The 20,129-nt window shown below is 40.6% G+C and overlaps 1 protein-coding gene across 6 annotated transcripts in view; it reads right to left on the bottom strand.

Moving 5' to 3' along the window:
• Positions 1-20,129, bottom strand: part of DNAH8 (dynein axonemal heavy chain 8) — a 325,383-nt gene that overhangs the window by 23,720 nt on the left and 281,534 nt on the right. For 3 of the 6 annotated variants that reach the window (XM_042986265.1, XM_042986266.1, XM_042986267.1), the window contains exons 88-90: positions 19,112-19,272; positions 1,655-1,811; positions 1,142-1,181 (exon numbers count right to left, since the gene is read on the bottom strand). In XM_042986265.1, coding sequence (XP_042842199.1) covers positions 1,143-1,181; positions 1,655-1,811; positions 19,112-19,272 — 357 coding nt within the window. In that variant the 3' untranslated portion in view covers position 1,142. The remainder of the gene's footprint in view (positions 1-1,141; positions 1,182-1,654; positions 1,812-19,111; positions 19,273-20,129) is intronic. The other 3 variants (XM_042986264.1, XM_042986262.1, XM_042986263.1) reach the window with 1 other exon arrangement.

The following is a 20,129-nucleotide window of genomic DNA, read 5'->3' as shown; positions in this document are numbered from 1 at the left end:
GTGAAGCAACTGATTTCAGTATCTTGGCCAAACGTCTTGGTACTTATCTACATAATGGAAACAAAAACTGTTTTAAGAGTGAAGAAAATGTTTTGTTTTGTTTTGTTTTGTTTTCGTTTTGGGGGTACTCACTGCAGTGGGAAGCCTGTAGATCAAGGATCCTAAGGGCTCCCAGCTGACAAGTTCATTTTTCCCAGACTTGAGGAAGCAGGACAGAGTAGACACAAGACCACAGTTACACTAGCACTAGGGCATTAGCCTCTCACTTCTTGGTTGAAGAGCTAAACTTGACTCAGCCCCATCTGGGGCTCAGGTGAGGCTCTGCCCACCAGCAGTGAGGAGAGGACACTGAGAACAGCAGAGAGGAGGCCCTGGATGGCCAGAGGACACAACCCTGTCTTCTTGCAGGAAGAAGACCAAGTTGGAGGACTTTTCACAGAACTTTCAACCACCCAGAAATCTCACTATAGTTAGAGAGACTTTTTTTTTTAGATCAGCAGTTCTCAAAGTGTGGCCTGGGACCCCTGAAGGCCCTGAGATCCTTTTGGGGGTCCACAAAGTTAAAACTATTTTCATAGTAATACTAGGATATCACTTGACTTTTTGACTCTTCTTCTCTCAGGAGTATACAGTGAAGGTTTCCAGGGCTACAGGACATGTAGTATCACAACCATGTGGATATGAAAATCCACCTGCCTTCTATTAAATGAGACATTAGAGAGATTTGCAAAAATGTAAAACAATACCATTGTTCTCAATGAATATTTTTATCTTGGAAAACATAATTATTTTTGTTCATGTTTATTTATTTTGAGAGAGAGAGAGAGAAAGCATGAGCATTGGAAGGGCAGACAGAGAGGGAGAGAGAGAATCCCAAGCAGGCACCACACTATCAGCACAGAGCCCTATGTGGGGCTTGAACCCACGAACCAGGAGATCATGACCTCAGCGGAAATCAGGAGTCAGATGCTTAACCGACTGAACCACCCAGGCTCCCCCATACTTACTTTTTAATAAAAATGTTATTTATGTTAGCATGTAATGGGGTTTATTACTCTTATTTAACAATAAACTAATACATATTTTTGAAATGTCTCCATTTAAATTCCTAATATATTAAATATCAGTAGTTATAACTCACATTAACAAAAGCTGTTTGGGTCCTCATTTTGTAAAGCGGTCTTGAGATTTTAAAAAAAAATTGAGAAAAACTTATTTAGATTAATAAGCAAACAACTGTGAGGTTCAAGAAGTAGAAAATTATTGCCATTCACACCGGGAGTGAATTCGTTTAAATGGTCTGCTTTCCTGTTACCTGACTGGGAGGATTGTGAGACTACAAGGGACAAAAACAAGGGGTAAGTTCAAAGAATGGACAAAGCCTAGATGGGTAAGATATCTTGGTATCAAAAGACACAGGGATGGAGAAGGGTAGAGAAAAGGTGATTGAAAGAGAAAGTGGAGTAGAGGGTAATAAAGAAAAGTGCAGATCATAATTTGCAGGATGCCTGAGAAGGGGCAAGGAAGGGAAGGTCACAAGGGTAAAAGAAGGAGTTGCAAAGGAAGTGGAAATGAGCAGAGAGGGAGGTCCCAGGATCTCCCTCAACTTTGTGGAACCCGAAGATAGCCCTGTACACACCAGGGCATGGCTTACCTCATGAGGAATGTAGTCAGGAGGCAGTTTGCTCAGCATATCTTCAGATAATCTATAAACAATGGCCTCCCGGGTCTCTCCGACTCCCCCTCCACTCTCTTTGGGTTGAATGTTGGTAATTGTTTCAAGAACAGCAGAAGCAGTGTTACTCTGATACCTGATAAAAGAGTGAACTGTTCAGAATGTAGCAGGGAAACGTACCTTCAGAGATAATTATTAAAGCTAAAATGAACTGATACGATCACTTCAAGCCACAGCGAGAAAAAGGAGGGGGGTGGAGGGAAGGAAACTTTATAATCAACCCACAGGAATGAAAAAAAATAGAGATTCATTCTGCCTGCTAACTATTGCCTCCTAACAAGACATGGAGAACATTACAGAAATGAAAGGGTCTCCATCTTCAGAGAAAGAGATTCCACAAATGTTCTTGGCAACCCAAAGCAGTACTATCCAGTTTTGCTTGTCACTAACCTGCAGACCTCATGCTGGACAACCAACACACCTCCTTTTATTTTCTCCCACTTAAAGACTGGTCATAAGAATCTATAATTATATGGTAATTTGTTAGGTCAAAGAGAATCACTCATAATTCCTCTGTGAATTACAAATTATTAACATTTCATTGTTTTTTTTTTTCTGTTTTGTTTTCTCACTTTACACTGGGTTTAGGATTTCCAAAGTAATCTATTGGCATCCATCTGCTCCACCAGTCTAAAAATCCCACTCATCTTTAAAATCCATGCGTCCAGGGGCACCTGGGTGGTTCAGTCGGTTAAGCATCTGACTCTTGGTTTAGGTTCAGGTCATGACCTCATGGTTTGTGAGTTCGAGCCCCACATCAGGCTCCATGCTGACAGTGTGGAGCCTGCTTGGGATTCTCTCTCTCTCTCTCTCTGCCTCTCTGTCTCTCACAAGTAAATAAATAAACTTTAAAAAAGTAAATTAAATTAAATTAAAATCCATGTACCCAAATAAAGATTTACTATGTACCAGGCACTGAGCTAGGTGCTAGAATATGGTGGTGAACAGGTTCCCCCTGCCCCACCTTGGTGCCTTTCTCTGTCTAGTGGAAGAGGGGTGTATTTGTCAATACCACTTTAATACCTGATGTGGAGGAACAGAATAGAATGCTTTAAAAGAGAATAGTCTGTGTCTCTCCCTTGTTTTTGTTCTCTCTATATCTCTTCTAGGTCAACCAGATGCTCTGAAGGGTACAAACCTAGTTTTTGTCTTGAAATGGCTGGGCCTGGGGGGGCCTGAGTGACTACGTCAGTTAGGCGTCTGACTTCAGCTCAGGTCATGATCTCACAATTCATGAGTTCAAGCCCCACATCGCGCTCTGTGCTGATAGCTCAGAGCCTGGAGCCTGCTTCCGATTCTGTGTCTCCTCTCTCTCTGCCCCTCCTCCCACTCATGCTCTCTCTCTGTCTCTCTCTCAAAAATAAATAAATATATTAAAAAATTAAAAAAAAAAGAAATGGGTGGGTCTGGACACACAGATGGTGTGTGTGCATCAGTGTGAGAGTCAGTAGGATATTAAAGTCGCCTACTATTATTGTATTGCATTGTACTATTGTACTATTGCTGTATTGCTGTCAATATCTCCCTTTTGGTCTGTTAGTATTTGCTTAGGTGCTTATAAGTCGGGTGCACAAATATTTACCAATGTTATATCTTCTTGTTGAATTGACCCCTTTATCATTATGTAATGACCATCTTTGTCTTTTATTACAGTCTTTGTTTAAAAGTCTATTTTGTCTGATGTAACTACCCAAGTTTTCTTTCAGTTTCCACTTGCATAAACCATCACTTTCTGTTCCTTCACTTGCAGTCTGTGTGTGTTCTTACATTTGAAGGCAGCACATAGATGTGTCTTTTTTTAATCCATTCAGCTACTCTATGTCTTTTTTTTATAATATGAAATTTACTGTCAGATTGGTTTCCATACAACACCCAGTGCTCATCCCAACAGGTGCCCTCCTCAATACCCATCACCCATCCTCCCCTCCCTCCCACCCCCCATCAACCCTCAGTTTATTCTCAGTTTTTAAGAGTCTCTTATGGTTTGCCTCCCTCCCTCTCTAACTTTCTATGTCTTTTGATTGGAGAATTTAGCCCATTTACATTTGAAGTAATTATTGATAGGTATGTGCTTATTGCTATTTTGTTAATTGTTTTCTGATTGTTTTGTAGTTCTTCCCTGTCCTTTTCCTCTTCTGCTCTCTTCTCTTGTGGTTTGATGACTTGCTGCAGTGTTATGTTTAGATTCTTTTCCCATTATCTTTTGTGTATCTACTACAGACTTTTGTTTTGTTACCATGAGTCTCACATATAACAGCCTATAAATATCGCAGTCTGTTTTATGTTGACAGCCAATAAGTAAATAAGGCCTTTTCCACAGGAAGACTGAGGTTGTGTTTTGGTCTGCTGCGTGTGCCATGCCTTGTGGGAGGAAGCTTATTAAGAACTGTCCTTCTAATTGTTTCAGTCCTGTGGGGCCCAGAAATGCAAGCGATCCTGGCCACTAGAGCTAAGCATGCAGGAATATCCTCTGTGTGGGATGTCTGCTGGCTTTAGCAGGGCTATGGGAAAAAGTGGGGCTGGGGTGGCCTACCAGTTTTAGCAGGGCCACAGAAAAGCGCTGGGGTTCGAATATCCCTAATAGCACTAGTAAGGCCAACCAGTGTCACCGTCCTTAGTGATAGTCCCAACAGGTCCCTGCCTTAAGATTAGCAGGTGAATCTCCTTCACATATGATCTAAGTGCTTTTCAAACTGCTGTTTTTTGCTCTGAATCAAGGGGTGAGTGAGTCTGCATAAGAGCCCTGTTCTTGATTCCCTACAGCCCTTTGGGTCTTTTAGACATAAGCCCCATTGGTTTTAAAAGCCAGAAAGTTTGGGGTCTGTCTCTCTGGTACAGGTCCCAACAGCTGGAGTACCTAATGTGGGGCACAAACTCCTTGCTTCCCAAGGAGAAGCTCTGTATTTATGAGATCCCTCTCAATGATGTGTCACTGTGCCAGGGGCAGGGTTTTGGGTGAGACAACATCTGTGCCTCTCCTATTCATCTCAATGTAGCTCTTTCATGCTTCATTGTGGAGCAGCTACTCAGTTTTCAGGTCTTTTTAAGAAGGAATTGCTTCATATGTAGCTGTAGATTTGGTGTCTCTGTGGGGGTAACTTAGTTCAGGATATTCCTATGTTGCTATCTTGAACTGCCTCTTCCTGTGAATTCTATCTATCATCTATCTATCTATCTATCTATCAAAAGAGAGAAAGAGTAAGGAAGGGGCAGAGGGAGAGGGAGAGAGAATCCCAAGCAGGCTCCATGCAGACCCAACATGGGGCTCAATCCTACGACCCTGGGATCATGACCTGAGCCAAAATCAAGAGTTGGACACTCAACTGACTGGACCACCCCAGGTGCCCCAGCCTGTTACTTATTAATTCACTAGGCTTATTGCATTAATCAACATTCATTCATATCATCTATGTGATTTTAAAAACCTCAAACCAAAAATTTATTTTAAGGTATTTTTAGGAAGTTCTATGTGGCAGCTGGTAAAACCAAACACACACCTGTCCTGGAATAATGTGCCCACAACAAGGTCTCAAAGAATCCAACAGTTAATTTCCAACAGATTTGAGTTCACAATCAAAACTTACAGAACCCATGAAGAAACTAAACAAGAATTTTTATTCTGAGCAAGAGCCAGTAGAAACAACAGAAAGCAGAAACAAACCTGCAAAGATCACAGATAATACATTTTCAGATGTATGTTACAAAGATGTTTTTATTATATCAGGGGGAAAAAAAAGGATGATTGATACTGCATGTATGTTAGCTAACTTGAATTTTAATAAAAATTTAAGAAGAAAAAAAGGATGATTTAAAATGTAAGTATGAAACAGGAAACTCTAAACATGAATAGCATAGAACCTCTGGAAATTTTTTAAAATATTAAAATTGAAAACCTGTATTAGTTTTTTATTGCTGCTAGAACAGATTACCACAAAATAAGAAGCTTAAAACAACGTAAATTTATTATCTTACCGTTCTTTAGTTAATAAACCTGACATAGTACTCATTGGGCTAAAATCAAATTGTCAGCATGGCTGAGTTCCTTTCTGTAGGCTGCTGGGGAAGATCCATTTCCTTATTCATTTGAGTTGTTGCAAGAATTCACTTTCTTACTGAGGTCCCCAATTCTTTGCTAGCTGTCAGGTGAGGGCCCTTCCTAGCTTCTCGAGGCCATCTGCATCCTTTGGCTCATGGCCCCCTTCCTACTATATCTTCAAAGATCACAAAGGCAGGTCAAGTTCCTTTCTTGCTTTGTATCTTTCCCCCTGCTTCTATTTCATCTCTCTGACCCACTCTTCCTCCTCCATCTCCCACTTCTAAGGTTCATTTGATTAAATTGGACCTTTGATATTCTACAATAACATCCCCATCTCAAGGTCCTTACCCTTAAGAAAATCTGTAAAATCCTTTGTGCCACATAAGGTAACATATATACAGGTTCTGGGGATTGGGATGTGGATATCTTTGGGGGTCATTATTCTGCCCACCATAACAGTTAACAATGAGTCAAATAGCAGATTAGATTCAGCCAAATAAATAATTAGGAAACCAGAAAATAGATCTGCAGACATTATCCAGAATGCCACAGAGGGGAAAACAAACAGGAAATGTGAAAGAGAAGTTAAGAGACATATAGGATAGAGTGATACGTTCTAACATACATCTCAGGCAAGCTTCAGAAAGATAGAAGAGAGAATAAAAAAGATAATAAGGGGTAGAATAATGACTGGGAATTGATGAAAGACTTGAATCCTCAAGTTCAGGAAATTCAATGCCTCCTAAGTAGGATAAACAAATAAATAAATAGAAATCATATGTAGACATATCACAGTGAAATTGTAAAACACTCAAAACAAAGTGAATATCTTAAAACCAACGAGAGAGAAAAAAGATTATCTAGAAAGAAATGACAATTAGACTGATGGCCAATCCTCAACAACAGCAATGGAAGCCAGAAGAAAATGGCAGAGTGTGCTGCATATGTTAGGATAAAATAACTATTAAACAAGAATTGTATACCAAGCAAAATTATCTTTCAAGAATAGGGGTGCCTGGGTGGCTTAGTCGGTGAAGCGTCCGACTTCAGCTCAGGTCATGATCTTGCAGTTTGTGAATTCAAGCCCCGTGTCAGGCTCTGTGCTGACAGCTCAGAGCCTGGAGTCTGCTTCAGATTCTTTTCCCTCTTTCTCTGTCCCTCCCCTGCTCATGCTCTGTCTCTCTTTCAACAATAAATAAACACTAAAAAAAAAAAAAGAATGAACACAACACAAAAAATTTAAACAGACATTTCACAAAAAAAAGCTATATTAAGGCCAATAAACACATGAAAAGACGCTCATTATTTACATAAAAAATGCAAATTAAAACCACAATGAGACAGGACTTCAGGTTTACAAGAATGATTACAATAAAAAAAGAGACAGTAACAAGTGTTGGCAAGAATCAGAGAAACTTGAACCCTCATACATTGTTGGAGGGTATTGTAAAATGGTGCAGCCACGTTGGAAAACAATTTAGTAGTTTCTAAAAATGTTAAGAATAGGTTAAACATATTGTCCAATAATTATATTTCCAATTATCTATTCAAGAGAAATGAAAAGACATATCTACACAAAGACTTGTACGGGAATGTTCATGGCAGCAAAAAGTGGAAATTACCCAAATGTTCATCAGCTTTTAAATAGATAAACAAAATGTGGTATGTTCATATATTGGAATACTGTTTGACAATAAAAGCAATGAAGTACTGATCCATGCTACAACACGGGTGAGCTTCAGAAACATTATGCTAAGTGAAAGAATGCATCCACCAAAGACCACATAGTATATGATTCCAGTTACAGGAAATGTCCAGAAAGGCAAATCTATAGAGACACAAAGTAAATAAGTGGTTGCCTAGGGCTGAGTGGGGGTGGTAGTGAGACCTGATTACAAATGGACATGAGGATTCTTTTCAGGGGTGATGGTAATATTCTAAAATTAGGTGGTGGGTGATAGTCACAGATGTTTGTAAACTTAATAAAAATAATTGAATTGACCACTGAAAATGAATCAATTTATGATAGGCAAATTGTAAGTCAATAAGGTGCTTTTTTGTTTGTTTGTTTTTACAAAGGAGGGCAAAATAAGACATTGAAGGAAATTCTAAAGGATACACTTCAGAAAAGATAATTATTCTGGTGGAAGGTTTGTGGTAGCAAAGATTGGGTGAATGCATGGCAAATGTAAACATCATTATGGCATAAAACAATAATTATATTTTTAATTTGGTTTTATAAAAAAAAAGATAAAATTAAAATACTGGGGTGCCAGGAGGTGAGTAACTATAGTTAAAATTACCTAAGAGATTTTTATTGAGAGGAGGGTAAAGATACTAATTAAAAAATTTTTTGATGTTTATTTATTTTTGAGAGAGGGAGAGAGAGAGAGGGAGAGAGAGAAACACAGTACAAGCAGGGGAGGGGTAGAGAGAAGGGGAGACACAGAATCTGACCAAAGCAGGTTCCGGGCTCTGAGCTGTCAGCACAGAGCCTGACACGAGGCTGAATCCATAAACGTTGAGATCATGACCTGAACCGAAGTCGGATGCTTAACTGATTAAACCACCCAGGTGCCCCAAGATACTAATTTTACACTTAATTAATATTGGATGTTAAAATTTCTAGGGTAACCAGTAAAAAAATAGAAATAGTACATAAATTCCAAACTAGCACAGGGGTAAAAGTAGAATGAAAAAAATTCATATTCAGCAAGAAGTCAAAGACAAGGAAGATGGAGCAAAATATAGAAATGCTGGTGCAAAATAAGCAACATTTTATATTTTATACACATGTTATAAATACTCATGTATTTAACACTTAATCAGTTTTTTTTTTAAATTACAAGTGTACAAAGATGTATGTACAAGGCTGTTTGTAATGGTATCTGTAATAATAAATCCTGGTAAAACCCTATAAAAATCTATACAGTCAGTAAAAATGTGATGTAGCTCTCTATTAATTGGTAAGTTGAGGTTATTGAATTGAGATTACGGAATGAAATAGCATGGTACATTCTGTTTTATGAAACATTCTGTTTTATACTCCACTGTATACATATGCCTCATCAATCAATAGTCACTTAGGTTGGTTCTATATCTTGGCTATTGTAAATAATGCTGCAATTAAAATTATTACTCAGCCATAAAAAAGAATGAGATCTTGCCATTTGTGATAACATGGATGGACCTACAGGGTATTATGATAAGTGAAAGAAATCAGATGGAGAAAGACAAATACCATATTTCCCTTACATGTGGAATCTAAAAACACAAAACAAAACAAAACAGCAGAAACTGACGCATGAAAAAAGACAACAGACTGGTGGTTGCCAGAGCAGAGGGGGTTGGGAGGATGGGCAAATTGGGTAAAGGGGAGTGGAAGGTACAGGTTTCCAGTTATGGAATGAATAAGTCGCGAGGATGAAAGGTATAGCATGTGAATATAGTCAATAGGATTGTAATAGCGTTGTATGGTGACAAATTGTAGCTACACTTGTGGTGAGCAAGGCATAATGCATAGAGTTGTCAGATCACTATGTTGTTGTAAACCTGAAACTAATATAACATTGTGTGTCAACTATACTTCGATAAAAAAAATAGCATGTTACAAAAACCTAATATTCTGTCAACATTGTGCATGTAAGCATGGAAAAGATCTGGAAGGGTATTTTTATAGTGGGATTTTTGTATGAGCTTGTGCTGTGATTATTACTTTCTGCTTTCTACAATGTTTGTTTTTCTCAGTAAGAAAGTATGATTTTTTATAATAAAGAATATTAAGACCATTTTCATTTTGAAAATGAGAAAAAATAAGCCCCCAGATGCAAAGCCCACCAAGGACTCAACAGAGATGAATCAGTGACAAATGTCTGAGGTTCATTGAAACGCATCTTACAAATCCCTAGTAATCTTTGTGCCCCACCAGAAAGGCCCCCTTCTACCTTTCCTCACAGCATTTGGAAAGAAAGAATTACACCTTTCTCTTTTTCATCTCTAGCATGAATTGTGCAAATTTACTCACTAAGGAGCTACTGCTAAAATTACCCAGGCTTCTTTGCTTATGAAAAAGCCACATCTTGTGTCAACAGAGGAAATTCTATTCAGCTAGCCTTTAATTCAATTAGGAAATCAGCTGAAGAGTGAAAGAGAGGCTGTGTCTTTAGAATTTTCTTTTTTTAAGGTTTTTAAAAATATTTATTTATTTTTGAGAGAGAGAGAGACAGAGACAGAGTGAGAGCGGGGGGAGGGGCAGAGAGAGAGGGAGACACAATCTGAAGCAGGATCCAGGCTCTGAACTGTCAGCACAGAGCCCAATGAGAGGCTCGATCTCATGGACCATGAAATCATGACCTGAGCCAAAGTTGGATGCTCAACTGACTGAGCCACCCAGACTCTGCAAGAATTTTCATTTGATTAGCAGGTAGAATAATGCATCTGGCCCCAAATGTACATATCCAAACAACTGCATCCTTTCCAAAAGTTGTGGCTAAGGTAAATACATCTGCCACTATGCTCTATGAGCTGGACTTACAGTCAGCTACAGTGATTATGAGGGTTCTTTGTCAAACCCAGTGAATGTTTGTAACCCAACCAGAGTTGGTGTATTAACTTCATATTACCTTTAAACATATGAGTTTCACAATAAGGGCCAATAAGGTAAAAGCTGATGTTGAATAAAATTAAATGAAAATTGATTTTGTATAATTTTACACAGAATTTAAAATTCATTTTTGATTATTTTTTGATGAGCAACCTCTACTCAGCTGTTGGGAGTTTTAGAATATCCTCCCAAAGACATTCATTTAAAAAGTTGAAAGATGACCAAATCAGGCACACACAAAATTGAACATGTATATTGGTAATTAAAAATTCTAGTAAAATGGGACAAAAAGCACTTGCAACTCATTCCTGAATTTTGAAGTATGGTGCTACCCCAGTTTTTAAAAGTCATATAAAGTATAAGATACGAGTAACTCCTAAGGGGAAAACCTATGAAAATAGCTAATGTGACAACAAAATGGAGTCATCAAAAGTCAAGGATCCACATATTATTATACACAGTTCTCAGCAATGTAAACTTCTATGTGATTTATATTCTAGCATTAGATCTTATTCTAGCATTAGATACAGTAAAGACAGACAATGTTGGCAGACTGCTGTGTTAGAGAAGATGTAGGTATCACTGTCACCGTCTCACTGAGGGCTGTGAAACTCCAAGCAAGTCTGGATAACATGAAACCTCTGGCTTTATCATAATCTCCACATATCCATATTTCTGCTGACTCCCAGGACTCCCTGTTAGTTAAATCAAACAGTTCCAAAACCCACCTCATTGTTCCCATTCTCCCTTCGCCCCAGTCTGTCCCATCTCCTTTTAACAATATCAATGTCTTCACCCAGCTGCTGATCTACAGACTTCAGAGATAGTCTCCACCTGATGCCACTCTCCAGCTCTTCTTGGTTTCCAAGGCCTATTTCCACATCACTTCTAGCATCCATCTAGAAATTTCCAGCATCTTCATGGTGCCCCACATCTTGGAAAAACAGTCTCTGCATGTGCATCAGCCTCACGGTTAGGCTGCTCCTTTCTTGAATCCCCTCTCCACCACGCTCCAGACTCGGGTGGACTTGGTCCCGCACACATAGCACACGCACACACTTTACACCGTCATGCCCCTCCTTGGACTGCTCCTCCATGTATGTGCCCTAAGCTATGCATTTTATTTTCACTATGCTCAATCATTTTATTTTTTTAATTTTTTAAAAATTATATATATTTAAGGTGTACAATTTGATGACTCGATATCTGTATACGCCCTTTACTGCTCATTATCTTCCTCTTTCCTTGCGCTGTCTTTCTTGTCCCCAGGGCTACAGTCCTTTCCTCCCTAATCCTACCCTCCCCTGAGAACTCCTGCACATTCATTGAGTCACAGCTCAGAGGAGGCCTCTCTCGATAGCTTAACTTTAATACCTGAGCTGCAATTTACTGCTCCTTCGCCTTTGTTCTCATAGCATTGTGTGTGTGTGTGTGTGTGTGTGTGTGTGTGTGTATGTTATATATAATCCTGATTTTAGAGTCTGTCATGTTGTATTACATAACCATTTGCCGCTCATTTATTTTCCTTAATACATGATGACCTCCAAGGGCAAGGACTGCATTTTACTAATCTCTGTATCCTGAGTTGGCTACCAAGTAAGTTCTCAATAAATATTTGTTTGTTGAATTCAGGCCAATTGGCTTGACTTTTATTAAACCTCAAATGTAAAGGAGAGCAATTCTCCAATATTTAAAGGGCATGAAAATTTAATTATTTGTTTCTTCTTATGGTAAAAGCATAGTAAATTATCATTATCACTTCCTGGCACGTTACCTACTATCATTACCTACTTCCTGGCACGTTTCCACATACAAAGGGAAACATATATAAGTCATACGCTCTCAAAACACAGGAGAATCAGAAAGACATCATTTGAGGGTAAAGGACAACTGTTTTCAGTATGATATTTAAGCACAGATCTTTAAAGGTTGAGGAGAATAAAACCACAGTAAATTTCCATTCACACAACAAAAATCAGAGTTCATTCTTTGTGCCTGTTCTAACTCCAAACAAAAGAAGGGAAAGACCTCCTATCTGTGATTCTCAGGAGCTCTTGGCTCACCTCCAGTCTGTTGCCTCTTTGGAAATACACTCTGCACCAGAGGCTGAGTGCCAACAGTGGACACCACTGCAGACATGACCATCATGCTCTTGGCCGGCACTGGCCATGTTCACCAGTGCTCCAGGGAGGGGCCAATGGATATGTTACTGCGGCTAGATCTCGCCTAAGAAGTCATTTTCTCGGTGGGTGATTTTATTTTTTTTTTATGAGGTGATATGAAAATAGTCCTCAGGACATGGATGTGGGTATGAAGTCCTGAAAAGCTGACCCATTTTGCAGAAGAGCTAGACAAGATCTCCAGATCACCTCCCCACCACATATTTTATGAGGCACAGGATGCCAGGGCTGTACAACTCACATTTCTCTATCCACAATGTGCTTTTATGCTTGCTGAGTGAGGAAAGGCAGAAGCCTAGTTAGCTAGCTATTATAGAGAACTGTGAATATCTCTATATGCCTCAAAAGCCTTTCAGGCTTTCAGGAAAACAGTCCCTATAAATGTTCTGAGAAGAACGAGAACTATAATACTCCAAGAGCTTTGGTTCCAAGTTACTTCTAGAAGAAAATTTCTCTTTGGAGCTAAGTATGGGAAGAAGCTCATATTGGTCTTGTAGCTTGGTGGTTTGGGGCAATTGTCTAGGTCACCTCTGTTGGGTGGCAGTCAGGGTCTTGGCTAATAAAAATGCAAAACAAATGCAAAACAGAACTGTCTATAAATAAGCAATTAACCATCTAATGAGATATTAGTGCACTATCACATCCAAATCAGCCTACGTTCATATACATCTTTGCATATGAGATAACAATAAACATACATTTTTAATAAAAATCTGAAACTCAAATTTCAGCTAATGCTAAAAGGAATACAATTAAATTCATCCTGCATACAAATGAATATAAAAGTTGTAATAAGACATCTGATAAATTTCAGAAGGTAGAAAAATATGCATAATCGTTAATGAGAAAAAGAGCGAAAATAAATAACAGTTTCTGACATTGAGATAGTTGAATTTGCAGAGTCCTTGGTAGCTTATAAATCTAGATAATAAAATGTGAATAAACTATGCATTTTTATGGTTTCTGTCACCAAGGTATCTAAGCTCTTGGGAAAGATTTTACTTATTTTAAAGCATTTATTCAGCTGTATTTCCCACCCACCCTCCTCAGGGATCCTGCATTCTTAAGGAAGAGAAAGAATCATTATCTCTTTTTGCAAATTTCTCTCTTCTCTCAAATTTGTGGATGCTAACTTCAGAGTGCAGATTCTATAAGCAGGGACATAGAGTTCCCCACCATGGCCCAATGACAGCCCATGAGCTCATCTGAAAGAGTACTATTGAACAGGGTGCACAATCAGATAAACTGATCAGGATTCTTCTAGCTGGGGACATTCACACAGATTTCTCACTGTATCTTAGAGAGTCCACCCCCCTCTTGTACCTTCGAGTATTATTTCTGTACAAATACCTTGAAACTTCTCACCTGGGCTCCAATCCACGTTTCTTCCCCACTCTGACATCCCTTGGTCTTTCCTAATTCAACACACCCAAACAGGACTCTGCAATGTCCCCTCGAATGCACTCTTGTTTCAAACTCCACCACCATCCCAGCCACCAGACCAGAAATGTCAGGGGAGGCTTCAATTCCTTCTTTCATTTCACGCAGAACTTGGGAGAGTCACTTCTTGCTGGAATGGGAAGGGTGGCCTTAGGAGGAGACCAGGGGTAGGTTTTAGCTGAGAAGCTTCATTTGCTATTGCTTACTGCCTCCTGGTGGCTGGTGAGGGAACAGCGAGGGGTTGGAGTGCAGCTCTCCAGCAAGGTCCGCTCAAATGTCTACAACCCCAGACACCACATATTTCAGAGCCCAGAGGAAAGAAGAATCAAACCTACGGCAAAGCTCATCCAGAGACTAAGAAAATGACCAAGCGCAGAGCTACTACCTGAGCAGGAACCAAAAATGGACCACAGTCCCTGGGAGGAGGAGTAGAGGTGTGAGTGGGGAAGACCCTAGGGTGGACCAGGTGGGAAGTTAAGAATGAAGAGAGATCAGGGGAGGAAGGCCACAGGTCTTACAGGCCAACTAGTTGTCTAAGAGATTTAAGGCAGAGGCCCAGCAGTTTCTACTTGACCTCACTCAGTGAGGTGTGATGAGAGACTGTAAGATCCTGACACTCGATTTTGGGAAAAGATAGCTGAGGCATCTATAGCATGCCTGCCAGTGATGGCATATAGGCCTTTGGACAGAGTGGTAAAGAGAGCTGCCAAAAGACACAGAAGGCTCGCTGTGCTCTCTACCCCTCAGATAGCAACGAATGGATGAAAACGACACACGATTCTCTCTACTCACTAAATCGCACCAGTCTCCATCGGGACGTGTCCTGCAGCTTTGCTCTACCCTCTCCATCCTCTCATCATCCCTCATCTCAGCCTGCGTCAATCCACATCCAGATTTATCCACAGGGTCTCCAAGACAGTCTCAGTCTAAGTAGCCTCCAAATATAGGGAAACGTATTCCATTTCACTCAAAATAAGAGAATACAAATTAAAACTATGCCGAGATACCATTTCTCACTTGTCATATTGGTGAAAATTCAGAAGCTTCACCCATACTCTGTTGATGAGGTTGTGAAGAAAGGGCCTCGTCATGTTGTTGGTGAGAGTGAATAGCCCTATGGAAGGGGGTTGGCAATATTTACTAAGCCCTGATATAGCAACTCTACCTGTACCAAATTACCCTAAAAATACATCTCCAACCACACGAGAAACCAGAACCATGAGATCATTAATTGAGGAATTATTTGGGGTAGCAAAATATTGGAAGCAACCTAAATGCACACCCATAGGAGAATGGATGAATAAACTATGATACATGTTAACAATGGAGGAGCATGCAGGTGTAAAAAAAAAATAGTGAGGAAGACATGGGAACATAGAATGGAGTGATTACAAGATACATTTTTAATTGGAGAAGACAAGACACAAAATTATATATATATATATATATATATATATATATATAGTATGACAACTTCATTTAAGAAAAAAGGTAATAAGAACATATGTGTATCTATGTATGAGAAAAAAGAAACAGGGACGATAACCCAGAAACGAATGCATTTGCTTGCCCATAGAGGAAAGGGGAAATGGGTTGGAAAGGTGTGAGAATACCTTATTATGTAGTTGTGACTTTCAAGCCATGCCTGTGTCTCACGTATTTAAAATAATCAACAAGGAGGGACAAAAACTCAGTGTAATATGAACAGAAACAAATGAATGTACCTATCTACCTAACTGATAGCGTAACCACACAGAAAAAAACAATCTGAGTGAGTTTTGAATATAGTACTCTGACAACCTCAGCTGGATGTATTCTAGGGACAAAAAGAACTGCAAAGAAATCTTGACCTCCACTTAATACATTTGTTGTTGGTACTGGTATTGGTGGAGTGATTCGGAGCAAATGAGTAAATATATTGAACTTCCTGGGAACCAGAGTTCTTCCCATGGGAGAAAGGAGATAACAATACCGAAATGAGGGAAGACAAGGAAGAGACATGAGGTGAACATTTGGAATTGGAGTTATTAGTATTAGCTCATGATGTTTTTAAAAGTGCTTATTTCTTAGCTCTGTCCATTGAGAGGGGTTACAAGTGTGCGCACACACACACACACACACACGCACAGAAATAGATGTGGTCACATACAGATGTAACTGTAGATATATAAATATACAAAAATATACATACAGAAAGAGAAAATGCAAATGGTACAAAATGTTAACGATTGGTGACTCTGGGTGAAGGGTCTGTAGTGTTGACTGTACTTGCAACTTTTCTGCGGGTTTGTAATAGTTCAAAATAAAAAGTCAAGGGAAAAAAATCTCTACCATCGCCTCCCATCTGGATTACATTTTAGTTGCACTTCTCTGGACCTTTTCTTCTTCTTCTTCTTCTTCTTCTTCTTCTTCTTCTTCTTCTTCTTCTAACATTTATTTATTTTTGAGAGACAGAGAAAGAGCATAAGCAGGGGAGGAGCAGAGAGAGAGGAAGACACAAAATTTGAAGCAGGCTCCAGGCTCCGCGCTGTCAGCACAGAGCCCAATGCGGGGCTCGAACCCACAAACTGTGAAAGCATGACCTGTGCCAAAGTCGGATGCTTAACCGACTGAGCCACCCAGGTGCTCCTGGACCTTCTCTAGTTCTCGTTTATCTTTCTTGAGAGCTGACGGCCCAAACTGCCACAGTCATATGGGTAAGTCAGGATGAGATGATTTCAACCCTGCTTTAATATATATTTCTTGGCAGAATCCTACACAGCGCCCAACAGGATCCGATTCTCTAGGTACCAGCTTTAAATGACTCCTTGGACTCTTGCCAAGGATGAAATCAAAGTTCAGAGTCCTCATACGTGAGCTGCTTCAATTACTAATTGACAAGTGCCATTTTTCTGCCCATTCACATGAACTCATGAGCTATTTCTAAAGACCATTCCCGTTCATTAGATTCTTCACAACCCAGAGAAATTTAGTATTGCCGGCACATTGAACAAATATTTCCTGAGCATCAGGCACTGTTTAGCACTAGAGATATGCAGTAAAAATAGACAAAAGTTTCAGACATGATGGTGCTTATGTTTAATGATGGCAGGTAGATGATAGCAAGTATAAATAAGTAAATATGGAGTATGTCCGTTGGTGATACAATCTAAAGAAAAAAGTAGCAAGGAGGATAGAGTCTGGGGTGAGGGCTGGGGAGTGATCTGCAAATTTTAAATAGGGCAGCCAGGGAAGACATCATTGGAAAGGTGACATTTAAGAAAAGGCCGGAAGAGGTGAAAAGGTGAGCCATGATATCCAGGGGGAAGGACGTTTCGGGAAGTACAAGTATCCCGTGGTGGCGGGGCAGGGGAAGGCATCTGGCCTGAGTACCAGGAAGCTAGCAGGAGCTAAAGCTGAGCAGTGAGTGAGGGAAAGGGCAGAGGAGGCCAACCTCCTGAGGGCAGGTGGTCTTACTGGGGCTTTCAGGTCACCTGTAGGTCACTGTCTGCCTTTGACCTTGACATGGAGTGAGACAGGAGCTTTAGGAGGGTTCTGAACAGAGGAGTGACGTAGTCTGCCTCAGATTTTTAAAGTTTCAGCCAAAGTAAAACTATTTCTCCGTGTTCCTTCTTTCAGATCATGTTTCAGTTGATTCCAAATGGATCCCCAAGGAATCCTTTTTACTTCTTCACCTCTTTTCTGTCTCCGGCTAACTTATGACAGCCTCTTCAAATAACAGCTAGAGCCATCACCAAAGAGGCATCATGGTTCCATCACAGGGTCTGAAGAGTGTTAGCCATCCACGGCTCTTCTGGCTCATGCCCACATCTTTGAAGGTGAAAAATAGCATGGGAGAGATGGGAGGATCTGGAGAGGTTAGAATTTGTATGGGTGACGAAAGCCAGGAAGCCAAGCCTCATGCAAGGGACAAAGTGTATATTCAGGGGCAGAGAGACAACGCAGCAGAGGGAGGTTGGGACTCCAGGGATGCTGGGCAAGGGCAGGGAACCGGAAGGTGGGAAATGCCTGTGCCCCTTTGCAGAGTTGTTACAGTTGCAGCGGCAGGTGAGTGACTAGGAGAGAGGCACACCCCACTCCTTCTCGATTGGTCATCCCAGCTTAAAATCTGCCAGAGGAGTCTCGCTTTCTCCCATTCCTTGAAACCACTCTCCTAGACGCAAACTTTATGGTTCTTCATCGATGGGCCGGAGGCAATGACCATCTGGAGGAGAATCCCAGCTGGGGCTTCTTGGCGCCCTCTCTGTGGAACTGGATAGCCTTGTTTTCAGGCTCCTTCAGCCAAAAGATGGGTCCGAGAAGGGGCTTGGGATTTGGGTGAATTTCTTGTGTCTTCACTCATCATCTCTTACCTCAGCAACCAGAGCAGGGACCTCATGTTGAGCTGAGACCCATAGCCTCTCCTCCCAGCTCTGTATCCATGCTCTGTGCTCTATGCCCATCATGGGCATTAGTGACAGAGGAGGCAGGTGAGGAAATAAGGAGACAGGGGCCACAAAAGAGAGGATCAAGCAGAAACACAATTCCTCCTCCTCCTCTCTCTATCCCCCTGGTCTTTTTAGACTCTGTTTATGATCATTATTTTTTTTTATTTTATTTTTTTAAACTTACATTCAAATTAGTTAGCATACAGTGCAACACTGATTTTAGGAGTAGATTCCTTAGTGCCCCTTACCCATTTAGCCCATTCCCCCTCCCACAGCCCCTCCAGGAACCCTCAGTTTGTTCTCCATATTTATGAGTATGACCATTATTTTTAATGGATTTTTTTTTGGGGGGGGTTAGAGGCAAGGAGCTGGGAGACCATTGTCCTATCAGTGGAAGGCATCGATGCCAATAACACCAACTGGTTTTATGACATGGCAGAGGAGAAATAATCAATGCATAAATTAGAGCTTTAGCATTGTCATAAACTCCGGAGCATCAGGATTTACTGAGGGAAAAGGAGGCCAAGATATGACAAAGGTGTAATTGGAGGACAGGAAGTGACAATATTTTTCACAGCAAAATAAAAAGAAGTGAAAGGAGAGGAATTAAGAGAGAAAATGAAATGCACAGTCTCTGCCAGGCTGAGTTACAAATGATTCCTTAAAATATAAAAAATGCCAGGAACTTACGTGATGTCGGCATTAGGGTGCAGCCCAAAGACTTCAGGGTTATCTAGGGATGGCAATGACTGGATGTACTCAAAATACTGATCCAGGGTTTTGCACAAGGGGATTTTATACCCGGTATAAAACTGGAACGATGGTTCAAACATCTTCTCACTGAACCAGACCTATATGGGGGAGAAAATGGAAGAAATAAAAGTGATGAACATCTCAGTGAGAACTGCCACTATAAGGAAGGAAGGTCACCTTATTTCCATTTTAGTATATTTTTATATTGGGTTTGAAAATACCTTAAGAAAGAAAACCACTGACAGAAATAATTAGCACAAGTATGAAGAAAAGAGAGAGGCCACACGGCACAAAAACAGTGAAGTCCTAGCCTCTCTTGGACACCAAAGAAGGTACTTGCTAACAGTGAAGAGGAGAGAGCCGGGCTTGCAAGCCTGCTCTCTGCTCCAGTAAACTCACGACCCTCAATCCCACTTTTGAAGACTAATGGGAACACACTGCAGAGGAGATAAAGCAATAACCACAAACACCAGAGAGTATCTGGGCATTTCCACCGCCTCCCTTTGCCCCCAAACAGGGCTCGCGCCAGGGCTGGGGTGGGCGGGGGGAGGCTGTGCTGTGCTCAGGGTGGTTCACAGCAGCCCTGCGCACCACACAAGGCCAGGAAATTTTCTTAACAATTGTCTCCCCTCCTGCCCTGAGCTGGAGAGCTCCCTCTGTTAATTAAGTTATGTCCCTGGCCACAAGAAGCAAATGTATCCAACCGTCTTATTGTTCGCCTTAAGACATCCTTTTTCTCATTCCATATGAATTGATTATCTGTAATGTAAAAGCGAGAGAACAAATATATACTTGGTGTGAATAGGCTTATTCTGAAGAGGGGAAAAAAATAATGTTGAATGCCTAGGAGCCAGATTTGAGGCAATGACTTCAGTGTCTAACAGAGCAATTTTCTCAGCAGGAAGGGAAATAATGGGAAGGCAGGAGGAACAGAAGTGCAGGCAGGATGCCTGAA

This window comes from Panthera tigris, chromosome B2, assembly GCF_018350195.1.
Source record: "Panthera tigris isolate Pti1 chromosome B2, P.tigris_Pti1_mat1.1, whole genome shotgun sequence".
In the NCBI taxonomy this organism is placed as follows: domain Eukaryota; kingdom Metazoa; phylum Chordata; class Mammalia; order Carnivora; family Felidae; genus Panthera; species Panthera tigris.
This window is presented reverse-complemented; position numbering and strand designations above follow the sequence as displayed.